The 15,348-nt window shown below is 41.3% G+C and overlaps 1 protein-coding gene across 6 annotated transcripts in view; it reads left to right on the plus strand.

Moving 5' to 3' along the window:
• Smg1 (SMG1 nonsense mediated mRNA decay associated PI3K related kinase) overlaps positions 1 to 11,735 on the plus strand; it is a 135,031-nt gene extending 123,296 nt beyond the window's left edge. For 5 of the 6 annotated variants that reach the window (XM_045135710.1, XM_045135711.1, XM_045135714.1 and 2 more), the window contains 7 exons: positions 687 to 866; positions 1,343 to 1,570; positions 4,188 to 4,399; positions 4,528 to 4,634; positions 7,231 to 7,410; positions 7,490 to 7,596; positions 10,521 to 11,735. In XM_045135710.1, coding sequence (XP_044991645.1) covers positions 687 to 866; positions 1,343 to 1,570; positions 4,188 to 4,399; positions 4,528 to 4,634; positions 7,231 to 7,410; positions 7,490 to 7,596; positions 10,521 to 10,598 — 1,092 coding nt within the window. In that variant the 3' untranslated portion in view covers positions 10,599 to 11,735. The remainder of the gene's footprint in view (positions 1 to 686; positions 867 to 1,342; positions 1,571 to 4,187; positions 4,400 to 4,527; positions 4,635 to 7,230; positions 7,411 to 7,489; positions 7,597 to 10,520) is intronic. The other variant, XM_045135712.1, reaches the window with a different exon arrangement.
• The last annotated feature ends 3,613 nt before the right edge of the window (positions 11,736 to 15,348 follow it).

Below are 15,348 nucleotides of genomic sequence, written 5' to 3' on the forward strand. Positions count from 1 at the left end.
CCCGACTTTAGATCTCTAATAGCCACGTACAGAGCTGCATATTACAGCTTGTGTCTATAATCTCAAAACTGGTAAGGTAGAAACAGGAAGGACCTTGCAACTTCCTAGCTAGCCAGTCTAGTCTAATTGGCAAACTCCAAGTTCAGTAAGAGACCCTGTCTCAAAACATGAGGTAGAGAGCAGTTGAGGCAGACAGCCCGTATTGATCTCCAGTCTAAACGTCTATGTGCCCGCATACATGCCAAAGAAGTATAGAAAATACCTCTTCTAATTTTTTTTAGGTGTTTTTATCTCGTACCTTAAAGTAATGATAGACTCAAAATATGCACTTAGAGCCTTTTCAGATGAGGCAAATTTTTAGGACCAGTTCTAGTTACCAAAAATGAATAGGCATTACTTTTTTAAAATAATTTTTTTGTTTATTTATTTATTTGAGAGTGACAGGCAGAGAAAGAGGCAGACAGAGAGAATGGGCACACTGAGGCTTCCAGCCACTACAGATGAACTCCAGACGCATGTGCCCCCTTGTGCATCTGGCTTATATGGGTACTGGGGAATCGAGCCTCAAACTGGGGTCCTTAGACTTCACAGGCAAGCACTTAAACGCTAAGCCATCTCTCCAGCCCCAGGCATTACTTTTTATTTCATTAATTTCCTCCTCCCTATCATCATTTCTTTCTTCATAGGTCACTTTTCTGTGCAGCAATATCATTCATTTTGAAAGTTTACGAACGAGAACTGCAGAAGCCTTAAACCTGGATGCTGCCTTATTTGAACTGATCAAACGGTGTCAGCAAATGTGTTCATTTGCATCCCAGTTCAACAGTTCAGTCTCTGAATTAGAACTTCGTTTATTACAGAGAGTGGTGAGTCTGGTGGTAGTAATAAAAACACTGCTGATGAAAACAGGCCAGTGTTCAACTGTTGGTCAACCTAGATTCAGATCACTTTTTTTTTCTCTCTGTTTTTCAAGGTAGAGTTTCACTCTAGCCCAGCCTGATCTGCAATTCACTATGTAATATCAGGGTGGCCTCAGTCTCACAGTGATCCTCCTACATCTGCCTCCCAATTTATTGAGCACATAGTATGTGTAAAATGTTGTTACAGGGATGTCGTGATGATTAAATCTTGCTTTTGGCCTTTAAACAAGTTATTATTTGTTTGATAATATGAATGAAAAGAATTTTTACAAGTTATATAAAGTTCTGAAAGGTGAACAAAATGTATAGCAATGACTCAGGTATATCTTTTTGTAATGGTAGTGAGTGGTTGATGGTGATGACGACAATGATAGGACTTTCATTTAATGATAGAACATTTGTTTAATGTTTGTTCTATTTAGGACACAAGTCTTGAACATCCTATTGGCAGTTCTGAATGGCTTCTATCAGCACACAAGCAGCTGACCCAGGATATGTCCACTCAGAGGGCTATTCAGACAGAGAAGGAGCAACAAATAGAAACAGTCTCTGAAACGATCCAGAATCTGGTGGATAATATAAAGACTGTGCTCACTGGCCATAACCGGCAGCTTGGAGATGTCAAGCACCTCCTGAAAGCCATGGCTAAGGTAAGACTAACTCCAACAACGTAGTTAACTCTCTCATGAAATTAGAAGTATCTTTGTTTGTGGAAGAATAGGAAACATGTTGTAAACAAAAGTCATTTCTCAGTTATATCTTCAGCATTTTGTTACTTGTTTTTTGAGGTAGGGTCTTAACCCAGGCTGACATGGAACTTACTCTGTAGTCTTAAAACTGGCCTCAAACTCAGTATGATCCTCCTACTTCTGGCCCTGGAGTGCTGGGATTAAGGCATGCACCACCACACGTGGCTAAAGCTCTAGGTTTGACCCTCAACATGGAGATTTTTTAAAATTTCTTTTTCATTTTTTTTCCTTTTGGTTTTTCGAGGTAGGGTCTCACTGTAGCCCAAGCTGAGCTGGGATTCACTATGAAGGCTCAGAGTGGCCTCGAACTCACAGTGATCCTCCTACCTCTGCCTCCCGAGTGCAGGCATTAAAGGCATGAGCCACCATGCTCAGCACCTTAATTTATGTTTCTATTTTCAGATAGGGTTTCACTCTAGTCCAAACTGACCTGGAATTCAGTATGTAGTCTTAGGGTGACTTGACCTCAGGGTGATCTTCCTGTTTCTGCCTCCCAAGTGCTAGGATTAAAGGTGTGAGTCAGCACATCAGTTTTTTTTAAATTTATGTATATATAAGTATATGATGTTTGTTGTGTTTGTGTGTGTGTGTGTCTGTCTGTGTCTCTGAGTACCTGCATGTGGCGGTCAGAGGACAATCTTGGGGTGTTTCTCCTCTCTTTCGACCTTTTGAGACAGTTCATTTGAAGGTGAGGGGAGAGAAGAAGAAGTAGAGGGAAGAGAAGGTAGAAAAGGGCCTCCTGCTGCCGCAAGTAAACTCCAGATGCATGCATCACTGTGTGCTTCTGCCTTTATGTGGGTACTAGGGTATTATTGGACCCTGGCCCTCAAGCAAGCACCTTTTACTACTGAGCAATCTCTAAAGCTGCCCAGCTGCTCACTTTTTTTTCCCCCCGAGGCAAGGTCTCACTCTAGCCCAGGTTGACCTGGAATTCACTGTGTAGTCTCAGGGTAGCCTGGAACTCACAGCAATCCTCTTAATTCTGCCTCCCAAGTGCTGGGATTAAAGGCGTGAGCCACCAAGTCTGGTTTATAATATCTAACTTTTTTTTTTGCAAGCAAGGGCCTTTTTTTTTTCTCTTGTTATTATTAGTTATGTACACAATGTATACGGTCATGTTGGTACCATCGTTAACCTCCTCCCTGTCCTCTCCCCTCTGCAGGGACCCTCCTCATTGGGGAATGTGGGTCGTTCACTGTAGAGTTAGCTATCAGTTATGGGTAAGAGGCAATGTCTCTGTGCATAATGACTCAACGTGTGGCTCCAATATTCTTTCCATCCCCCTCTTCCACAAATTTCCCTGAGCCATGTTGGGTTCATTTTAGGTCTGCTTCAGTGATGAAGTCTTGGGAGCCTCTGTGTCTCTGGATATCTGGTTTGGTAGGAGTTGAGTGTTCTCTGTGTCTATCTCCTTCACCCTTGTGCTGGTACCAGGTTCACCAAGGGAGCAGCACTCTTGCTCATTTCCCCAGTTACTCTTGGTTTCAGCTGGGGCCCTTTTGAGGTACGATGGACTGGTTCTCTCCTTAGAATGTATCCATCTGAAAAAGAGAAGCAAATTCTCCAACGGAGAGTGAAGTTAGCACCAGATAAATGGGATAACCTTTGTTTTTTTGGTTTTGTTTTTAGAGAGAGAATTTAATAGGTGTAAGTCCTCTTGTAGCTCACGATTGGTGGGAGCTTGGTAGTGGATATGGTTCTTACTTGACCCCAGCGCCAGCTATGGGTTCCGTTCTACTGAGTAGAGTAGTTGGTTTCTCACCATGACTGGGCACCACTATTGGCCTTGTGTGAGCATCATGCTACCTTTTTTTTTTTTAGCTTAGACCACAAGTTGATAACCTCTAACTTTTAACAATCCTGCCTCAGCTACTTTTAGTACAGGGATTAAAGGCACGAGTCACCACATCTGACTCAGCTTTTAATTAATTGTGCACGCACACATGCCTCTGGGGGAGGGGGGGAGGCACACTGAAGTCTCCTGCTACCGCAAATGAATACCAGATGCAAGTGCCACTTTATAAGTCCTGCTTCATGTGGGTGTTGGGGAATTGAACCCAGGCTGACAGGCTTTTCAAACAAGCACCTATAAATTGAGCCACCTCCCCTGCCCTTGTCAACTTTTTAATTGTTTTTGATTTTTTTAATTTATTGATTAGGGTCTCACTTTTGCTCTAGCCCAGGCTGTTTTTTTTTGGGGGGGGGGAATCTCACTCTAATCCAGGCTGACCTGAAATTCACTTAACTGCAAAGCCAAAGCACCCAGGTTCAATTCCTCAGGACCCACATAGCCAGAGGCACAAGGGGGCACATGCATCTATCTGGAGTTTGTTTGCAGTGGTTGGAGGCCCTGGCATACCCATTATCTGTCTCTCTCTCTCTCTCTCTCTCTCTCTCTCTTCTCCCCCTCCCTCTTTCTGTGTCAAATAATAAATGAAAATAAAACTTTTTTTTTTTTTAAAGTAATTGCTGAACCAAGCCCACATTTCCTACCTAATCACTGTGGTGTTGCTGGCAGGATGAAGAAGCTGCTCTGGCAGATGGTGAAGATGTTCCCTATGAGAACAGTGTCAGGCAGTTCTTGGGCGAATACAAATCATGGCAAGACAATATTCAGACGGTTCTATTCACATTAGTCCAAGCTATGGGTCAGGTTCGAAGTCAAGAACATGTTGAAATGCTCCAGGAGATCACTCCTACCCTGAAAGAACTGAAAACACAAAGTCAGAGGTAAGAATGCCTTCTGACCAACATAGATCAAATACAAGTAAAACATGTGTAACTATAGCTGCATCCTGCAATTTAAGTTTTATTTTAATGTTTCTCATAATAAGTATTTCATTAATTTTGTATTTCAGTATCTATAATAATTTAGTGAGTTTTGCATCACCCTTAGTCACCGATGCAACAAATGAATGTTCAAGCCCAACATCATCTGCTACTTATCAGCCATCCTTTGCTGCAGGTAAGAAAAGAGAGCTTGGTCTTGAACGATTGACTGTTCATACATAAAGACTAAGGTGGTTAGAACCCTTTAATCCTAGCACTCGGGAGGTGTGAGGTAGAGGGATTGCCAAGAGTTTGAGGCCTGAGACTACATAGTGAATTCCAGGTCAGCCTATTTAAGTCACTACATTTGCAAAGGGATTACTTTAACTCTCATGGATCAAACTGTATTTTAAATTATTTTTTATTCATTCATGAGGGGGATGGGAGAGAGAATGAGCACACCAGGGCCTCTAGCCATGGCAGGTGAACTTCAGACACATGGGCCACCTTGTGCATCTGGCTCACATAGGTTGCTGGGGAATTGAACCCCAGTTTTTAGGCTTTGTGGGCAAGCACCTTAACCATTGAGCCATCTCTCCAGTCCCTCAAACTATTTTGTATTATCTTTGTTAGATTTTGTATTATCTTTAAAACTACTCATGAGAGAGACCAAAAATACTTAATATTCAAATAGTCTTTTTGTTTTATTTTGTTTTTTGAGGTGGGGGTCACAGACAAAACCTGGAACTCACTATGTAATCTCTTGGTGGCCTTGAATTTAGCCAATCCTCCTATCTCTGCCTCCCTAGTGCTGGGATTAAAGGTGTGTGCCACCACACCTGGTTCAAATACTCTTTTAAATTTTTATTTTATGAGCCTGGTACATCTATAATCCCAGTACCAGGGAGGCTTAGGGTAGTAATAAGTTTGAGGCTAGTCTGGGCTTAGTGTTGAGAACCTATCTCAATAAACAAGCAAAAACCCAAAACAAAACAGGAAGTGTAGCTCTGATAGCTTTGTATTGAAGCAAATGGATTAGAATCCCTTATAAAAAAAATTGTAAACCGGGCATAGTGGCCTTTAATCCCAGCACTTGGGAAGCAGAGGTAGGTGGATCGCTGTGAGTTTGAGGCCACCTTGAGACTACATAGTGAATTCCAAGTCAGCTGGACTAGAGCAAGACCCTGCCTTGTAAAACCGAAAAAAGAACCACCTGTAAGACTGGGTATGGTGATAAGGGCCAATAGTCCCAGACCTTTAGAGGTTAAAGCAGGATACATGTCTGAGGCCCAAACTATCTCAACCTAACATATTGTGTATGTAAGAGTGCCCTTCAGTGCTTATGTGTATACTCTTGCCATGCCCTTGTTCTTGCCTATAGTAGGAAATGATTTGCTGCAGTGGCTGGAGCAGAACTTTGGGTTTTCTGCTAAATTGCTCTTCTTCCAGTTGTTGATTGAGCCAGGCTCTACTAACCCTAGAGCATGTCCTCCTCCTCCATTACCCCCTAAAGTTTGGGAATCCAGTCTCTGCTCCCCTATGCAACTGGAGTTGCAGCTGTCATCAACATGCCCAGATGTTTAATATGGGTCCTGGAGAACCCCCGTCAGGCTCTCATGTTTTCACAAGAAGTGCCCTTAGTCCTTGAGCCATCTCTTCAGCCATCAGATACCTTTGTTTGAGGTAGGGTCTCACACTAGCCCAGGCTGACCTGGAACTCACTCTTTAGTCCCAGGCTGGCCTTGAACTCAGAGCGATCCTCCTGCCTCTGCCTCCCATATGCTGAGACTAAAGGCATACTTTTAATCCAAATATTTGAAAAATGTATGTCTATTAGGAAATTTAGAATAATACTTAATAGAAGAAAAAATTATAATTCCATTCCAACTAGTGGTAACTAGTTAAAAACATCTTGTATTTGCTTGCTTCTCTATAAATACGCACACACATGCACAAACAATGGGGTCATTTTGTGAATGTGATTTGTGTTGTACTTTCCAACTTAATATTAAGTTGGTGTCTTTTTGTTTTGTTTTGTTGTTTACAAGACAGGGTTTCACTCTAGTCCAGGCTGACCTTGAATTGACTATGTAGTCTCAGGGTGGCCTCAAACCCATGATGATCTACCTACCTCTGCCTCCCAAGTGCTGGGATTAAAGGCATGTGCCACCATGGCCAGCTTAAATTGGCATCTTGTTGAAATGACTTAAGATGAGATGGCTCAGTGCTTTCCTTCAAAACTTGACAGCCTGTGTTCAATCCCCTACTACCTGTGTAAAGCCAGATGTACAAAATAGCACATCATCTGGAGTTCATTTACAGTGGCAAGAGGCTCTAGTGTGCCCTTTTTTTTTTTTTTGTATCTCTTTTACTCTCTTTGCAAATATATGATAGAAATATGAAAGTAAAAACATTGGTTGGGTTTGTTGACACATCTCTAATCCCAGCTCTGGGATTAAAGGAGATTAGAGGTAAGGGGATCACCATGAATTTCAAGTCAGCCATTCTATGCCTGTACCGTATTGAGCTTTTGTCTTTGCATAGTGAAGGTGTGTTTGGCTTTTAGTTGCCACAAGCTGGTGGCAAGTGAATATCATTGTATTAGTTCATATGTGAGCATCCTATTTTTTAGGCTATATTGTAAAGAAGCTCATGTCAGTAGATAAAGACATTCAAGGCTATAGTTAAGTAATTTGGAAATCTTGCCATCAGCCATCTTTGCCCTCTTCTCTCCCTGCTCCCTCCATTTTCTGTTTGGCATATATATTGAGCTACCATTTCTTTGTCTGTAGCAGTCCGGAGCAACACTGGACAGAAAACTCAGCCAGATGTCATGTCCCAGAATGCTAAAAAGCTGGCCCAGAAAAATCTTGCTACATCAGCAGATACTCCACCAAGCACCATCCCTGGAACTGGCAAAAACATTGCCTGTAGTCCCAAAAAGGCTGTCAGAGACCCTAAAACTGGGAAAGGTAATGAGTTAGAATAAGGCTACCTTCAAAGTCTGTACAAAAATGTTGATTTGACTTAGATGTTTTCATTGCTTCCTAGCTGTACAAGAGAGAAACTCCTATGCAGTGAGTGTGTGGAAGAGAGTGAAAGCAAAGTTAGAGGGCAGAGATGTTGATCCCAACAGGAGGATGTCAGTTGCTGAGCAGGTAACCTTTTTAAAGTTGAGCTGTATACCTTAATATTGTTGGAAAGTGAGGTTTAAGACTCTACACCCACTTCTTACTTCATTAAGAAATAAGGTACTTAAGCCTTCTTTCAGAATATCAGACGATTTTAAGTAACTCAGCTTTAGAGTTGTGCAGTATTCACCCCGTTGCTCTGACTCTTCCCTGTTAACACTCTTTCCCTCGCTGTTCTTTTTCAACACTAATCCTCCATCAGCCTCAAGTTAATTTTCGTTGTAAAAAGGACTACCTGAAGGGAATATGGCATTTTGGGGAGGAGTAAAATGTCCATGGTTTTTCAGGGTTTTGAGGCACAGTCTTCCTCTAGCAAAGGCTGACCTGGAATTTACTATGTAGTCTTAGGGCTGTCCTCAGACTCAGCAATCCTCCTAGCTCTGCCTTTGGGCACTACCACACACAGCCATAGTTTTTGTATGGTCATTACTCTCAAATTTTCCTATTAGGTTTGCACTTGTATGTGTACTCTTTTGTTTGCTTATTTTGTGGTGCTGGGAATTTGAACTCAGAATCCCATATATGCCAGGCAGACACCTTATCACTGATGTTTCTCAGCCCTTGTTTTTTTGAGTTTTTGAGGTAGGGTCCCACTCTAGCTCAGGTTGTAGTCTCAGGGTGGCCTCAAACTCACAGCAATCCTCCTACCTCTGCCTCCCATGTCTGGATGAAAGGAGTGCACCACCACGCTTGGCCTCATTCCTTTTTTGTTTTTTTGAGATAGGGTCTCACTCTAGTCCAGGCTGACCTGGAACTCACTATGTAGTCTCAGGGTGGCCCTGAACTCATGGGGATCCACCTACCTCTGCCTCCCGAGTGCTGGGATATTAAAGGCGTACAGCACCATGCCCGGTTTGGTCCTTGTTTTTTTTGATGCAAGGTCTCACTTTGTAGTCTAGGGTGACCTGAACTTGAAAAGTCCTGCTCTGGCAGCTTCTTAGCTCTGGGATTATAAGCATGTGTCATCATACCTATAACCAGATTACATTTTGTTTATATATAGAAATTTTAGGATGATTCAGCCCCCATCTATTTATTTTGAAAATTTGGGGGGCTGGAGACATGACTTGGTGGCTAAAGATGCTTGCTGATAAAGCATAACAGCCCAAGTTTGATTTCCCCAGTACTCATGTAAAACCAGATGCATAAAGTGGCGTGGCACATGCCTCTAGAGTTCATTTGCAGGGGCAGGAGGGCCCTGGTACATCTATACCCACCATATTCTCTCTGTCTCTCTCTCTTTCCCTTTCTCAAATGAAAATAACATTGAAGGCTGGGTGTGGTAGCCCACACCTTTAATCCCAGTACTGGGGAAGCAGAGGTAGGAGGATCACATGAGTTCCAGGCCACCTGAGAGTACGTAGTGAATTCCAGGTCACCCTGGGCTAGAGTGAGACCCTACCTCAAAAAACTAAAAAGAAAAAAATATATTGACAATTTTGACATAGTGAATTCCAAGTCAGCCTGGGCTAGAGAGAAAATGTACCTTGAAAAAAAACACAAAAAGGGAAAATCAATTATTAACAATTTCCATGATTATAAAAAATATCCCATGATAATACTCTCCCTCCCCCCACTTTTCCCTTTGAAACTCCATTCTCCATCATATCCCCTCCCCATATCAATCAGTCTCTCTTTTTTTTTTTAAACTTTTTTTTTTAAATTTTTATTTATTTATTTGAGAGCGACAGACACAGAAAGAAAGACAGATAGAGGGAGAAAGAGGGAATGGGCGCGCCAGGGCTTCCAGCCTCTGCAAACGAACTCCAGATCCATGTGCCCCCTTGTGCATCTGGCTAAAGTGGGACCTGGGGAACCGGCGTCCTTAGGCTTCACAGGCAAGCGCTTAACCGCTAAGCCATCTCTCCAGCCCACAATCAGTCTCTCTTTTATTTTGTTGTCATGATCTTTTCCTCTTATTATGATGGTCTTGTGTAGGTAGTGTCAGGCACTGTGAGGTCATGGATATCCAGGCCATTTTATGTCTGGAGGAGCACGTTGTAAGGAATCCTACCCTTCCTTTGGGTCTTACATTCTTTCCGCCACCACTTCTGCAATAGACCCTGAGCCTTGGAAAGTGTGATGGAGATATTGCAATACTGAGCACTCCTGTCACTTCAGAAAAATTTTTAACTTAAAAAATTATTTTAGGGGCTGGAGAGATGACTTAGCGATTATGTGCTTGCCTGGGAAGCCTAAGGACCCTGGCTTGAGTGAGGCTCGATTCCCCAGGACCCACGTTAGCCAGATGCACATGGGGGCGCACGCATCTGGAGTTCATTTGCAGTGGCTGGAGACCCTGGCACACCCATTCTCTCTCTCTGCCTCTTTCTTTCTCTTGTCTGTTGCTCTCAAATAAATAAAAATAAGCCAAAAAAATTTAAAAAAATATTTTAGGAACTGCATGTGGTGGCACACACATTTAATCCCAGCCCTCAGGAGGCAGAGGTAGGAGGATTGCCATGAGTTCAAGGCAACCCTGAAACTACATAGTGAAGTCCAGGTTAACCTGAGCTAGAGTGAGATGCTACCTTGAAAAACCAAAAAGAAAACTATTTTAGGAAAGCCATACTTTTTACTTAGACTCACCAGTTTTACGCATACTTGGGTCATTGTTCTAACATTTCACAGATGTATCTTCAGAACAAGTGGGTATGGTGTTTTGCATCCCTGGATCAATTAGGCTATAAGGGGCTTGACTTCCCTAAGGCACAACCTTGTAATCTGGGTTTGGGAGAGCTTAACCTCACATTTCCACCCTAACAGCTGCTCATCCTTTATATTGGTTGGGATGGTTGGAGCTTACTCTAAAATAATTTGTGTAACTTTCATATGACCTATGTGCTTGCAAGTTCTCAGTGGCTTTAATTATGTCCTGCCTATGTTTACAGGTTGACCATGTCATTAAAGAAGCAACTAATCTAGATAACTTGGCTCAGCTGTATGAAGGTTGGACAGCTTGGGTGTGAACAGCAGCACAGTAGATGAGTCTGGTTAAGCGAGGTCAGACATCCACCAGAATCAACTCAGCCTCAGGCATCCAAAGCCACACCACACAGTCGGTGGTGATGCAACTGGGGGCTTACTCTGAGGAAACCTAGGAAATCTCGGTGCACTAGGAAGTGAATCCTGCGGGACAGCTGCACTCAGGGATACGCCCAACACCATGGCCTGCAACCCCAGGGTCAAGGGTGAAGAAAGCAAGCTCACCGCCTGCACACGGAGATTGTCTTTCTGCCACAGAACAGCCGCAAACGTGTCAGGAGGTTAGCTGAGAAAGAAATCGGGGTGCTATGGAGCACAGAGTGACTTGGAACTCTATTCCACCTGACCCTGTGTACAATCCAGGAAAAACAAACCCCGCTCAGAAAGAGAGAAAACTGGGGCCGCGAAGAAATCACAGCCAAGGAAGATTTGATGCATTCAGATTCTCGTGAAACACTGGTTGCTTGGCAATAGTACTGGTTGGGTTGACCAGTAAGTACAAATAGGCTATGTGGGATGAATTTCAGAAATGGACTGAAAATGAAGAGCAATGTAGTAGACACATTATTTGGAAGAACTGAAATGAAGAAAAAAAAAATACCCATCAATCCCCACTCCTTCCAATCACCTTACCAGTTCCCAACCTTCCCATTTCCTAGATCCAGTAGTAGATTAGTCTTTTTAGATTCACTTTTGTTTCAATCCTATTTCCATCTTCATGCTGTTAACATATTTGGAGAGACAAACAAGAATTACTCCAAAACCAGTGATAATATGGAAAATTCAAGGATTGTTTAAAGGTTGATGATCACATACAAAATGTAATTCTGGCTATTTAAGTCACTTCTGTGATTCTATCATGTACAGTTTCCAGAATTGTCACTGTGCATGCAAAAGCAATGAATCTAACAGATGTTTGATTTAATGTACACTCCCCTTTGCTTACAGTGTGCATTCTTTGAAGGTCATTCAAATTTTTGCTCTTCTGTGATTGCTGTAGTTTCTTTCATAGGAAATAGCTAATCTGATGGAATCTTTTATCTTTTTACAAACCAAGATAGAGTGCCTATTAGAATTTTACATTGTTGATGGCAGAGTAACAATAAAGTGATGTTCTGGTAGAGGGGGAGTGAAATGTTTTTTAATTCAGTTTTGTCATCTGATACTTTTAATTTCCAAAAAAATTAGAAGTGCTTTAGTTTACTTGGTATTTTAGTACATGCACGTGAAACACCAGCAAAAGTGAGAACTACCAACATCCTTAGGCTCATTTGTTAAAGTCACGTGTGAAGTGCTTTACTTCTGCATCATTTTAATAGGTTGTTTGGTGATGAGCATAGTGAGCTCATGACCAAGGCTTCTTCAGATTGAGCATTGCATTTCAGTGCTGACGACTGTGTGAGCTGAGTAAGTTGACCGATGATAAGAATCCAGACTGAAATAGGATTAAAATCACGGATCAACAAAAACAGAACACAATTAAAATCTTGTACATTTTCCTTGCATTTTGGTCATTAGGACAGTGGTTACTTTATGCTTGCCAGTAGATGCAAACTTGAAGGATCCTAAGGGGAAATTCCACATAGCTCTAGGCCTTGTCTGTGTTCTGTTTGCCATATTAATTGCCACATTAATCTACATTAATCCCTGACCTACAAGAGAGTGAATCAGTACTTTCTTTCTTTAACAAGCATTGTAAAAAAAAGTATTTTGGGGTCCTCATGTGTCCAATAGCAAGTTGAAGAATTTAGTCTATTAAATTTTATTTGCTTCACTGATTTTGATTTTTTTTAACAATCAAAACAGCTAGAATAATAATGCCATACTGCATTTAGCATGCTGCTTTATTTCCTAGAGGCTTTGGGAGCAACTGCATTCATCATTTCCTTACCTCTACTTTTTGAGATTAGTCTTCAGCAAAATTGTTCATCAGGAAAACATTGTGATATAAAACTGCACTTGTTTGTCCCTATAGTCTAGTTGGTATTGAGTTTCAGGAATCAGAGGTACCTGTGGCACCTTAATCCGAGCAAAAAACAAGACAGCTTTATTTCAGAAAATGTGCCTCTGGTAAATTATGTATTATTTTTATTTTAGGAAGGGCCCTTAGAGGGTAGTATGACAAACACTGTGTAAGTTTGGTAGTAGGGCTGACAGAAGCAGCTGAGGACATCAAAGGTTGCTGCTTACTGCGTTCCAGACAAGTCCTACTAGTTGGTAAGGGTCAGCTTCCTCTGAGATGCTATTTGCAATGTTACTCTGCATGTAACCTTGCCTGGTTGAATTTCTGTGAGTGGCTTCATCAAGTTAGATATGAAGAGGGCCATATTTGAGGGATTGTCTTGTAAAATATTGTACAGTTAGAGTGATGTAGTTTTGAAATTATACATTTTTTTGATGACAAAATACCTGTGGAAAACCAGGGATCTCTCACTAACCCCCCCCCCCCCGTCTTCCTTTTCCCCTTTTCCTCACTCCCTCCTTTTCTCTGTCTTCCCCCTCTTGTTCTTTCCTACAATCCAGGGGGTGCAAAATAACCTATAAACAACCAACTTTTTAAAGTATCCTTAGAAATTTTGTATGTTATTATCTTTGGCTAGCTAGAATTGTCTCTTGCTATTTCGTTGGTGTGTCTTGTTTCTTTTTCTGACGGTGAATTTGTATAATATAGTTTGCTGAATGACTATTTAAATTCTTTTGTGTTTGGCATTTGACACTGGTGTTAAGTGTTTTGCTTTTTGAGATAGCTGTGAGAACTGATAATTGGGCTCTGGATCTGCTTCCTTCCATTGCTGTTTCAGAGCTCAAGGCCCAGGTAAGGGTTTGTATTAGTTCTGCCCTTAACACTTCCCTCCTTTGCTTAAACTTAGTATGTACTTTTCTTAATATTGTCTAGTGTTGTCTGCATTGTTGTTTGTTGTTGTTGTTTTAATGGTAGTTGTTCCAGTGTGTGAAATTTTAAGGAAAGAGCCATTTTTAAAAATGCCAAGCAGGGCAATGCAAGTACAGCCAAATATTAGAGTTGATGTACAGTCTTAAGGTCCTTTTTAATCTGGGGTATTATAGACAGTACTTTCAGTCAAAAAGTCTTCCTGGCCTATTCTTCCACCTTTTTTGTAATTACTCTGGGGGCTTGTTTGGCAGTACCAAAATCAAAGGAGCTGGTTCTTCATTTCTCACACATCCTTTCATATTAATGGCAGCACGTTCAACTAGCCTGTGAACTAACTATTCATCTACAGCAAGCAGCAGTGAGTGCATAACTTGCTAGCACATGTTTCCTTGTGGTGCCAAGGGTGGAAGCCAGGGCCTTGCACGTACTAGGCAAACAACTCCAGCCCTGAGCTACATCTTAGACCCTGATTTTATGACAGTAATTTAGAATTAGCCATATTCTCGCTCTTCTTAAATCCAGGAGGAGAAAATGTTTTCAGTGGTCATATAGAGGCAGGCTTCATGTTCGGTTACTTGGATAGGACTTTTGTGAGGAAAAACTACTTAGTTGGGTAGGATTAGAAGGACTAACCAACATCACAAAATTTTGTAAAGATATGGGGGGCGGTCACTTTTGCAGAACCCCAAGGGTTTGCTGCACTTATCCTGCTTTTTTTCCTAGGTTACAATGCCACTGTCTTTACTTACAAAAGGGCATAGTCTTAGAAACTTTTTGAGTTCAAGGGATAGGTGTAAAGTAACCATGTAGGGACATTGCTTTCCTTGGAAATGTGGGCATACTAGGAAAAACTCATGCTGTTATAAAAACTCACAATTAGCTGGATATTTGAAAATGTAAACTTAAAAGAATGAGATATTCTGAAGTGCAAACTTTTAGTAGTTTCCCCCCCCCCCTTTCAAAACAGGCTGGTTATATGAAGGGTTTTTTTCTTCCTTTTTCCTGACAGTGGAAGTTTCAGCTCCTGTTTAAAGTTACTGTGTCAGTTATTTTTCTAGTTTAAATGTCTTATATTTCCACCTGTAATAACAGTGCCAATGACATCACACTTCACTGGTTTGGTTTTTACCATTATTTAAGAGCAAGATGAGTTGAGCTGAATGTTCCTTGTCCTATAACATGTACGAATAGTGGCTTCTTTGTACAAAAGGATGTAATGCCTTCTAATAGGTATGATTTTTGTGGTTGTATTTAAGGTTAAAAGTTGAAAACATCACACCAACTTCCTAAGTGTTCATAATGCATCTTTTGGAAAACAACACATGCTTCTTTGCATATTTGCATTAACATGGCAAAGATTGTATGAAATACCTGTTTTTCAAAAAATAAAGATTCAGTCTTAAAAGATGTAGCAGTTAAAGCTCTGATTTTATTGAAATAGATTCCAGAAAACTTTTTGTAACATGGGCAGCCTTGGTTTTTTTCATTCCCCTTCCCACCAGTGCTACCAATTTTTTTAATTTTTTCATTTTGTTTTGTTTTTTGAGGTAGGGTTTCTCTAGCCCAGGCTGATTTGTAATTCACTATGAAGTCTCAGGGTGGCCTCAAACTCAGACGTTCCTCCTACCCCTGCCTCCTGAGTGCTGGGATTAAAGACATGCACCACCACACCTGGCCCAAATCTTGAAAAAATTTTTTTTTTAATTATCAAAAACTTAGTTTGCATTAAATGTTTTGCTTTTGAACAGCAGTAGAAGTTTTATTTCAGTGTGAGAAAGATCTTAATAACTTGAGCTTCCACCAAGATTGGCACCTCCCTGCTCAACTTGTATAACAGTATT

The sequence above is a fragment of the Jaculus jaculus genome, chromosome 16, assembly GCF_020740685.1.
Source record: "Jaculus jaculus isolate mJacJac1 chromosome 16, mJacJac1.mat.Y.cur, whole genome shotgun sequence".
In the NCBI taxonomy this organism is placed as follows: Eukaryota; Metazoa; Chordata; class Mammalia; order Rodentia; family Dipodidae; genus Jaculus; species Jaculus jaculus.